We start from the raw sequence: 11,266 nt of genomic DNA, 5'->3' as shown, positions 1-11,266 counted from the left end.
AAGAGTTCAGCAAAAGGATTGACTCAGCAACTGGGAGAAATGAGCACTGATGAGTTGCCGGGGTTAGGCAGAGGCCAGGAGGTACAGCAAGGAGCGGGAGGAGGAAGGAAGGGAGCAGAGGCAGCCTGCGGCGTTGTGCGGGTTGTGTATTTGGAGCTCTGGGCAGAGCAGCTATCACCCCTGTGATGAAATAGCCATGGCCTGATCTGATGTTTATCATCTGGCACAAGGAACTGCTACGAAAGGTGTCCGGTTTTGTCTGCCATTAGTAAAGGATGCAACAGGGGCTTGTGCAAGTCTAAAGAAGCCGGGTTTGCATCTTTTTTCACATCGTTGACCTCTGCCTTCCGTTGCACGTGGGCTTGGGCCAGTTCTGGGTCTGGTTGAACGCAGGGAAGGACATGTGCCCGTGGTTTGTGGGGGGAATTGCAGCGAATTTCGCAGCCTGGAAGAGCATGCGGATCAGGTTGGACTTGGGTAGACAGGAGTGGTTTGATTACCTAACAGAGCGAACCTGCTGTTGGACAGACAGGTTGCTGGGATCGTTCATTGTCAGCCAGAGTGTAAGGCTAGAAAAACCCTCAGAATGAGATTATTTCGTTATATTTCTTGAGGCATTTTGGGGACACTTGTGAGTGGTCAGTTTTAAAGGGATCTGCTCAGGTCTATTTTAGCTCATCAGCACGTAAATCCCAAATTTCATCTAAGGCTGAAGTGAGTATCATTCTTGCTGGCAGGATTTTTTCGTAAATAAAATATCAGCCTTTACAGCAAACCATTTCACTGTGTGATTTAGGGCCTGTGTTTAAACCGTCAACCAGCTTTAAATGCATTAGCATACAAAAAATAAATGGGCACTTCAGAGGAGACCTTCCAATGAATTAATAATCACCTCAGCTCTGTGGAGGTTGCTTTAAAAGCTGTTCCCCTTTGATCTGGCACAGATTAGCCTCTGAAAGGATTTAGCACAGAGAGGGTGGTTCGCTAAAATGAAGGTGTTAAACTGAGAGGGTGGGGAGGCCAGTCACTTTAGCCTTCTCTGAATTATATATGAAGCTCTCCAGGATGGAGAGCACAGGCCTAAATTAAAACGTTGCTTCAAGAAAGAGGGAGTCGAGAAGCACCGAAGCATAAAAAGCATCAGTGGAATCACTGGGGAACAACGAGTTTCCTAATTATTCAAGCTGCTAAACGTAACCGGTTTTTTGATGGCTCACTCAGTGACTGAGATCTTCCTGCAGGTGCAAAACTGGCTGGAGGAGAAAATGCCGCTTTCTAATGAATTGCGTGCCTAGCGTGTAATTACACTTATGCAATCACCGGGAGAGCATGCTTGTGCCTAGCTCTGCCGACAGTGGAGGAGCATTTCTGGACTGCAGCAGGCAGGCTAATTGTGGAGCTGCATACCGCCGCGTTTGCATTCCAGCGTGCCACAGCCCCTTGAAGGGGGCAAGGGGGCCGCTGGGTTCAAACCGTTTCAGAATTGGAGAAGTGGTTAGTTGAGATTTGAAAGGCATAATGATTTTAATGAGTTTGCTGGGGCATGGCATTATTACCAGTGTGTTTTGTATTTCTCATGTATATAGCCATAAAATTGTATGCACCTATACAAGTGATGTATACATTGTGTATTCACATCCCCAGACATAATGTTTATCTCTGCACCGATAAGTAAATGGATATAATCAGTATCTCCAATTTTCAAAGTCCAAGATCCACTGTAAACAGTAAATAGAAACTTCCAGTTATCAAACCCAAGCTCAGCATAACACCCTCGTTTAGGAATATGGCTCCAGAGATTACTGTGTGTGGATGCAGCCATATGACCAGAGTTTGCATATAGTAAATTATTCACTATATTAATCATTCTAATGGATTTTTTAATGCCTTCATTAATACGACATCCCTTTTACCAAATGATGGTACACATGATTGCACACATCCTTCGGTGCTTGGGGTATTTCACCTAGAGCAAAAAGCCACACGCTCTCATGCAAGTAATAGGACCTCTGATACCCTGGTTTTGGTGCTGTAGCAAGGAGCTCAGTGAAGCTCACTGTAGATATTTAGAACGATACTGTCGGTAAAGCAGGTTGCAGCTATCTGGAGCCTTTAATCAGCCACCAGCATGTCTGCAATAGCTGTCTTTATTCTTGCCTTAAATCAAATAATTAACTAAGGGACACATTCAGCTGTGGTTTTGTACCAAGTTAACTCTACCCATAAGAAAGGGCTTTGAGTGTGTCTCTCACTATGGAGGCTGGGAGGTGGCTTTGCCTGAAACTGAAGCTTTTGGTTGCGTTTTGCTCTGGAATGGTAATATTTGATTCTGGGGCCACAGACCTTTTGTATGGAGCTGGAGTAACCGGCCTTTCCTGTCTACTCAACAATTAGAGTGGTGGCTCATCTGGCAATACCACTGTCAGGGTGATTGATTTTGTGAGGACCTACTTGGGTTGGGGTCATAGTGTTGTCCAGTGGCAGGCATCCAAATTCCCTCCAAAGACAACAGGCTGCAAGAACAGATTGTGATACAGTCTCAGTCCTCCCTGTCAGCGTGATGAGCCCCATTTTTGCTTTCTACCTGGTGTGGCATCCACTAGTTTCATCCACACAGAAACTGGGCTTTCTGGGTGCCGGTGTTGAGACACCAAATTATCCTGACATTTGAAGGGTGCTTTGTAGAAAGCCCTAACAAGCTTCTGCAAATGGATTTGCTCATATAATGGCTGCACACGCTCCATCTTCTACCCCGGCCTCCTTTCCCTAGCCAGTAGCAAGCAGTAGGACCATCATAGTTGTAGGGCCTTTTTAAGGTGCAAATATAGGTTACACCCTATATTGAAGGGAAAATCTTGAAGGAAACTCAATCAAATGCAGCACCGCATGTGCCAGTTTTTTACCTTGGGTGTTAGTGATGACTTGCATTGGACACCATGTGAAGCAGGCGGTGATAAAAGATGCACCTGGAAGATAAACCTTAGACAGAGAGAACCTGGAGAAAGAAGGCATTTCCTAATTAATGACATTGGTTGATGTTTTATTAAAACAGTTGAGGAGACTATCCATTTTGCATGAACCCTGCCCCTGACCCATCACCACTGGTCAATATTTATAGAGAACTGTTACTTCGCAGATAGCAGCCGGGCTGTGATCTCTCCAGCTGGCTGTTGCCTGCTGGTAGTCCCCCACTTGCCGCTGCGTAGCACTGTCTGCTGATTCAGAGGAATGCTTTCTGGTCACAGATGCAAGCAAGCACGCTCCTCAGCTCTATACATTACCTTTTCTCTTCTTCCTTTTGCCCTCGAAATTACCCCTCAGCTGTTATTTATTGCATTATATTACTTTGCTCTTGTATTTATCATAAGCCAAGGAAGGAAGTCAGCAGTCACTTCAGTTAGCTGCTGTATAAATGTGCAGCCAAGAGACAGCCCTCAGCTCTTGTGTGTGGATGTCCATTCAGGCCAAGCAGTGGTGAATAAATTACCACTCTTTTACTATCTGGGAAGAAGTCAGAAATGAAGTGTGTTGCAGGGAGAGACCAAAATCTTGTTAAACTGTCATTGCACTTAATCCTGTCCACAGCCAGCCTGCAAAGAATAGAGGGGACCTTCTGTTACTCAGCAAGCTGATTTCCAAGCGCTGGAGCAAACCTGCCTTTTTACGTGATATGGCACGTTCCCTTTTGTGCTGTCATCACTATTAAATTCGAATACAGATAAAAGGTTTCAATTTCAGGAGCGGGAAAGCGAGTGTAGTTCAGCTCCCTTAATCTCCATGCAGTTCAGATTTCCCGGGACTTACACTGAGTGCGTATATCAGATAAAGCCACACTAATTGTGTTCCTTCTTTTTCTGCCCCCTTCTCCCCGTTTTCTTTCTGTTTATCTGGCACTGGATGTTTGGAAACTGCAGAACTCTGTTTGGAAACAAGATCAAGTCGGTGGCCAAGAAAGCGTTCTCAGGGTTGGAGGCCCTGGAGCACCTGTGAGTAACCCACCATGCCTCAGAGTTTGGGAAGGGGGGTCTGCCAAAAGTAGCTGCTTGAGAGATCTGCTAGCAATTTAATAGCGTCTTTGTAAACTGAGAAGCCAGTCCATTTGTGGGGGCCACCTGCTTCCTTCTCATTATAAGTCTGCCTCAACTTTGGCCTTTTTTTGTGCCAGGAACAAAGTTATAGAACATATGGCAAATCTGCATGCTCTTAATTTTTTGATTTGTTCTTGGATAAATATCGCCTTGACTTGCACATTGCTTCTTTGGAGGCTGTTAGCAATGAAAATACGCTATTTCAGATGTAGCCCTCTCCTCCCTTGCCCCAGCTTCCTCCTAAATGTAGGCTCTGGCAGTGACACATGTTGCAAATGACTGCTTACGATGCAGGCACCGAACATCCCCATTCAGCACAACTGCCTTAGAGCAATCTGTGAGAAGTAAATTTTGGCTGCTGCATGTAATTTTTTTCTGTGTCCCAAGGCTGGTGACTCCAGCAGTGATTCATGAATAACTTCCTGTCTGAATTAAGACAAGTTGAAGTATATTTGATTTTGCTCTAGATGTTTTATTGGCTGTTGATTGTATGAAATGTTATGACCATTGAGAGCATACTGAAGGGTTAGGGCTGCCTGACTGTGGGGGTATGTTCCCAGATAAAGTTTCCCTTATTAATGCTCTACTGAGATTTTCCTCTGCAAGCGGTGCTTGTCTGTCCTACGCTTCACTTAGTAAAGCTTAAGCCCTAAATCTGACACTATGCTTTTTCAGAAGACAAGTGATTTTTTTAATTAGCAATAGTTGTGAGGGAAGCTTTTAAGAATACCTTCTTTTGGAAACATTGCAATGTTTTTCGAACACAATAGTATCCTCTCAAAGTCACTTTCAAATAACTTCTCAGATGCCATTTAGTGCAAGTATTTGCTTTCTTCATGTTTGCTGAAGGTCTAGCCTGGGATACAACATTCCTGGCTATCTTTGGTTATCAAGGGGGCTGAGGAATTTCTGAGCTATGGATGATGGAGGTAGCTGGGACTGAGAAAGTGTAGTGAGAAGATGGGGTGTGGAATGACTTAGTGATTTATTCCCGTTATTTTTGTCAGTTGACTATTGTTTGGCGATCTTATTCGATATTAAAGTGTTTTGTGGAAAACCATTTCTATGAGCTGCAAGTGCATATGGCCTTAACAAGGAGCTACCAAATCACCTGCTACTGGAGTCATTGCTTAAATATGGAGAGACTTTGTCACAGCCATAGCATCCCTTTTGTTCACGTTGCCTTTGGTTGTGTTCTGCAGGAACCTTGGGGATAATGCCATCCGCTCAATTCAAGCAGATACTTTTGCTAAGATGAAGAGCCTGCGGCAGCTGTAAGTAATTTGGCTGTACCACCATTAAGGAGACAGGGATCCGTCTTGCCCTGGACGTGAGAGGCAGCACATTGTTTCCAATGGGGTGTTATCCGCATTACCACTCACTTATTTCCTCCTCCTCTCTGTCCTCCTCTGCAGGGTATTTTTACACGAGTAGATGTCACAGGAACATCTTGCATTTAATAGTGAGTGAAATTAGATCATCGGAACAGGTTCTTCCAGCAGGTTTGCATCTCTGCAATTATTCATCTCCGCTCAGGAAGTCCAGCCCTGGTCCTGTTAGCCATCTCTCCTTCTCATGCTGCCGCTGATTTAATTCCAAGTGGCCCATCTGCTCCTTTGCTGTACCTATGTTTAGGGTTCACATACAGTACTGACATTTCAGCGATAAGCACCATTTGAACTGGATCCATGTGTCATCCAGCCTTCTGGTGTAAAAATACGGATGTGTTATCAGAGCTGCTGCTTGTGCTCCAGGCTGGGGCTCTGCACTGTTATCAGACACTGTTTCCAGTCTTGCCTGGTTTCCTTTTCTCTTCTTCTCCATAAATATTTAATCCACTGTCAGCGCATTGCTACGCTCTGGAGTAGTGCAATGTCTGTGGAACAAGAAATCACTTATTTGGTATTTGGGTGGGTTCAGATTCTTCTTCCTGATGTTGGAAATGGGAATCGGATGGTCACTGTTAGCAATGGCTTTTAATACCAGTGACTGGGGAATGAATAAGATAAATGTTGCATGTCCATTGTTTGTTTAACCACCTTATCCTTTGCACTGGCTCTGGAAACAAAATTGAGGCAAAAGATTGATCTTCTTAGAGAAGGGCTTGTGGGATCCCAGATATTGTGAAGGAACCTTTATACCATGGAGAAGGTGGCTTTCAGATAGGGGACATGTACATGCAGAATGCATTGTACTGAAGCCATAAATACTAAGGGTCTCTCTGACCTGTCCTGGCTAGCCAGCAGTGTTTATACCATCATGTGTATTAGGGGCTACACGTCTTTCTAGGACAGCAAAGTTGGACAACTTTGGAAAATCGGATCCCTATGTTCCCTCATTCCCTCCCTCTCCAGTCCATTTCTTTCTTTTCCCCTTTCCTGGCTAGTTTCAGACTTCAGGATTTCCCGAGGTTATCGGGTAGAAAAATGGGAGGAGATTCACATCTTCTTACAACACAGTGCTGGAGCTGGGATTCTGCTGTGCTCTTGATATCCTGCTCTTGCACGACTTGCAGTATTGCAGGACAGGACTTCTCTGTCCGGGGCCATTTTCCCAGTCTCTGAGGCATCCTTACGTTTGATTTGAGGGATCAGACTGGGTTTTCCCAGGATGTTGAACCAAACTAGACCAAAGTCTGAATTCCCTGTCGGTGTAAACTTGCAGTTCTTCACTGGCCTCAGAGCTATGCTGAGCCACAATTTGGCCCAGAATATTTAAAAAAAAAAAAAAAAATCCTGAGGCTCCCCTTTTATTTGCCCCTTTTTCACAGCTCTTTTCTTAACAGAAGGTGCTAAGTTACTGTTAGGATGCTGAGAAATGTTTTGGTGTTTTGCTTTCTGAACTAGTCACTGTTTGTATTGGGTTTACACAAACGCATCTGGTCAATTCTCTTCCACTGCTTCTGTTAATCAGTAAACACAACATCAGCTACACCTCTTATCCCTGGTGATACCGGTGTGCGAGCAGGTACCTTACGGAATGCAGGCAGGGGCCTCTCCACTTACTCCTCGGGTGTTGGCCACTGAGGGAACTAAAGGTCTTACAGCGGGAACTTGGCATCCTCTCGCTGTTCAGTAATTAAGTCCTGAATTCAGTCCCCACCAAAGATGCTCCAACCACAGAGGCAGAGGAGGAGCATGCGTGGTAATTAGATATGAGAAATGGGAGCAGGACGGGTGTACTGCTGACTTGTGCCTCTGCTGCCTGTCTCCTTTGTAGATGATCTGCCTCGGTTTCTCTCACTTAAGCCAGGGTTGGCATTGCTCATCTGTTCCTGGCGATCACTCTGGAAGTTGGTGAATAAATACAAGGCGCTAGGGAGTGTCACTGGAGTACAGGAGTGGGTTGCTCTGTGTGGAGATGAAATGCTGTTTAAATGTGTTATGCATTTAACATCATTAGTGCCTCGAGGACAACCCTCCAGTCTTTTTTTTTTCCTTCCACCCATGCTGGGGAGAAGGGAGGAATGTGTCCAACATGAAAGGGCTGTGAGATTTCCAGCCTTCTCTCCTTGTGGGACTCACAGCAGGCTCGTGTTGGTTTTGTTTCCCTGCAGCCACATAAACAGCGACAGCTTCCTCTGCGATTGCCAGCTGAAATGGTTGCCCCAGTGGTTAGTTGAGAAAGAGCTGCAATCCTCTGTGGTGGCCACCTGCGCCCATCCTGAGTCACTAAAAAGCAAGAGCATTTTTGCCATCGTGCCAGAAAGTTTTGTGTGTGGTAAGTCTTGCCTATGTGTTTTGAGGTTGTATGAAGGGTAGGACTCACTTGGGAAACATTTTCTTTGACTACTAACATGTTATTACGAGAGGGTTTCTGTTTTGTTTTGTTATTCAATGAGATCAAAGGAAGCCCAAGCCTGCATTTAAAAATTTGTCATTGGCTACAATTTATTTCCCACCAAAACCACACAGCGCATTGCTTGCATCTAGTGTATTCCTTACAGGGTTCCCTGAGTATTAAATCAAAAGGGACTAATGCTTGTTCCAGTTCCAAATGGGGCTGCACAGAGACTTCCCCGGTCCTCTCGGTTTGATACTATTGAGACTGCGGCTATATTTTTTTTTCACTCTGCAGCATTCTGAGCTTCTTCTGTGGCTTTGTGTTCTTCTCTTATCTTTTCTCCCTCTTGGAAATAACAAAGGGTTAAAAAAAGCAGAGGAGAATCTCTCTGTCACAGCTCCTTTTTTTGGGCCAGTAAGGCATTACACATGAACCAACCGATGGCTAACAGTTGCATTGTAATCTTCTTTTTTTTTTTTTTTCCTCCTGTGGTTGTTTTTTCTTCTGAACGGCACCTACTGCTGTTCTCCCACCCACTGTAGTTGACTCTGCACCTGAGCTGTGGTTGCAAAGCAGCTTTACTTAATACCCAGCACACACAAACATCTACTACCTCTCTCGTAAAGAAATGAAATGTAAATGATCAGAGGATGCCAAAGTGATGCTGCTCGTGTATCCAGCTTTTGGGCAAAATAAAGGCCTGCTTTGGTGAGCCAAATCCTGTGCTGTGGAGCCAACCAGCGTGGATCCTGGGTGGAGCTGCTCATGGCTGTTTGATGAAGGAAAAAATGAGCCTTTGAAAACACTGTTTAACTAAGTTGAATGCATGACTTGCGTTGAACAAAGAGCAAAAGCTTTGTTCCAGCTGCTGTCCCATGTCCCTCTTGATCCCGGAGTGGCAGGGCTCTGCCTAGGTGGCCTCTGTCTGAGTGGGTCTGGAAGGCTTGCTGTGTACATCTGGAAGAAGAGATAATGAAGGCTCCATCCCCACAGCAACATCGCAAAGCGAAGACAGCTTTGCTTCGCCCGTGCCTGCCAAGTCCTCCAGGCACTAGTACTCCTGGTTCCAGAGGCCTGGCTGTTTAATTAAACCTTAGTCAAATATTAAATTACACCATTTGTAGAAATCTAATAAATGAATCTGCTTGGAACCTTGCTAAAACCAACAGTCTTCAGGGCAGAGAGAGTGTGCAAAGCTTTCCGCCCCAGACAGGTGACAGGCAAATACAGCTGCTTCTGCTTTGACAGTGCGTGCTGCAGTCGCCTTGCTCGTGAGCTTTTATCCCTAGAGGTGGCATTTGCAGCCCTTTAAGTGTCCTCCTGCTCTCACCTCCTGCTTCACACTAATGCAGGCCTGGAGGTGAAGTTTTAAGTCCAGTATTACTCTTCATGCATGGGTTGTACAAGGAAGGATATTTTCTTTAGACCATAGTATCTTTCTGAGGTTCAGCTACATTGGTGAAGAGAGCTAGGCATCTTGTAGGTGTTTGAGGTCACTAAGTGACCATCTCAGTCTACTGATTACAAAAGGCACCAGAGGAACAAGAGTCCTAGCTTAGACCAGCCACTCAGTGAAGTTGTGCATGGCACATCTGCACTGTAGAGCCAGTCTCGATGGTGGAGTGCTCCGCAAGAGCAAGCTGCTTTCCTGGTGTAGACAACAGTAGATGTAAAAGCAGATGTGCAATAATGTCGTTCATTTATGCACTGCTTGTTTCTCGTTGCATCTCTTTGCTCGCTTCAGTCTTTCCTCATAGTCCAGAACTAACTATGCCTGCTGTTTTCTTAGATGATTTCCCCAAGCCACAGATCATTATCCAGCCTGAGACAACAGTGGCTGTCCTTGGGAAAGACATCCGTTTCACTTGCTCAGCCGCCAGCAGTAGCAGCTCCCCCATGATGTTTGCATGGAAGAAAGACAACGAGATGCTGTACAATGCTGAGATCGAGAACTTTGCCCACGTGCGGGCAAAGGATGGCGAGGTGATGGAGTACACCACCATTCTGCACCTCCGGCATGTCACCTTCGCCCACGAAGGGCGTTACCAGTGTATTATCACCAACCACTTTGGCTCTACCTACTCCCACAAGGCCCGACTCACTGTTAATGGTGAGTAGAAAGCTGCTTTCTCATTCCTTTCCTCAGCCTGAGCTGGTACAATTCTCTGGGACCCTCTTTTTGGCAGGCAGTTACTCCTGAGGGTCCATTCCTGATGGTGAGGAGCTCCTGACCTCTTCACACCAACTGCTTGCATCTCGGTGGATGCTGAGAAATGCCATGTGAGGAGCATATGCCAGGCTTGTGATGGCTGCCATCCAGCCAAGCACTTGAGCACGTTCTTAACGGCTTTAGCCACCTCTCTTTGGCTGTTCCGGTAGAGTCCATTGAAATGGGCAAATGAAAATACAAAAGGATACAAAGAAGAGGGACTATAGTGATTGAAAGTTCTCTGTAGGAGAGATAATGGGGTTTGTTTCCAGGTTAATCACAGAAGAAAATTAGCTTTGATCCCAGCTCTAATGATCCTGAGGGGGGGGTCTTGGACACTGCAGACAGGTACGTGCTGTAGAAACACGGGGTTAGTCCCCAGCAGTTTAGATATATCCTGCAAAAGCAGCTTCCCATCTCCTGCCTAGGAAGGAAAACAGTTAGAACTGCCCGGAAGATGGTGTTTTCCCCATGGAATTGCTCATCCCTTTTTTCTTGTTTTTCTTTATCAGTGTTGCCCTCGTTTATCAAAACTCCCCACGACATCACCAGCCGGACAGGGACAACGGCACGGCTTGAGTGTGCAGCTGAAGGACACCCCACCCCACAAATCGCCTGGCAGAAAGATGGGGGCACGGACTTCCCTGCGGCCCGAGAACGCCGCATGCACGTCATGCCTGACGACGATGTCTTCTTCATTACGGATGTGAAGATAGAAGACATGGGTGTCTACAGCTGCACGGCACAGAACTCTGCAGGGTCTGTGCTTGCAAATGCCACCCTGACTGTACTGGGTAAGATGTGTTAGTGCCCCATGTGGTAGTGGTCTAGAAGTGGTAACTGGAAGGGATTTCTGTTCAAGCTCTTCAGAAATTGCAGATACAGAAAAGGGACAAAGAGGCAGTGCTCTGCATTAGTCTTGTTTCATTCTTTTACACTGTAGTTAACTAATGAAAAATACCCTGCTAATTAAAAGAAGGAGCCGTGAGTCACATTTCCTCTTGTGCCAAGGAAGCCCCTCCAACCGCCCTGTTTGCTGCCTGGGAAAATTAGAATCATAGAATCATTAAGGTTGGAAGGGACCTCCAAGATCATTGAGTCCAACCGTCAACCCAACACCACCATGCCCACTAAACCATGTCCCTAAGTGCCGCATCTACACGTCTTTTAAATACTTCCAGGGGTG

General features: G+C 45.7%; 1 protein-coding gene across 2 annotated transcripts in view; it reads left to right on the top strand.

Moving 5' to 3' along the window:
• LRIG1 (leucine-rich repeats and immunoglobulin-like domains 1) overlaps positions 1 to 11,266 on the top strand; it is a 61,228-nt gene that overhangs the window by 40,033 nt on the left and 9,929 nt on the right. For both annotated transcript variants that reach the window (XM_009329807.1, XM_009329806.1), the window contains exons 9-13: positions 3,915 to 3,986; positions 5,291 to 5,362; positions 7,645 to 7,808; positions 9,661 to 9,981; positions 10,593 to 10,874. In XM_009329807.1, the coding sequence (XP_009328082.1) occupies positions 3,915 to 3,986; positions 5,291 to 5,362; positions 7,645 to 7,808; positions 9,661 to 9,981; positions 10,593 to 10,874 (911 nt within the window). The remainder of the gene's footprint in view (positions 1 to 3,914; positions 3,987 to 5,290; positions 5,363 to 7,644; positions 7,809 to 9,660; positions 9,982 to 10,592; positions 10,875 to 11,266) is intronic.

Source organism: Pygoscelis adeliae, unplaced genomic scaffold, assembly GCF_000699105.1.
Source record: "Pygoscelis adeliae isolate BGI_AS28 unplaced genomic scaffold, ASM69910v1 Scaffold67, whole genome shotgun sequence".
NCBI classification, from domain to species: domain Eukaryota; kingdom Metazoa; phylum Chordata; class Aves; order Sphenisciformes; family Spheniscidae; genus Pygoscelis; species Pygoscelis adeliae.
Note: the sequence above shows the minus strand (reverse complement) of the source record. Positions and strands in the feature narration are given on the sequence as shown.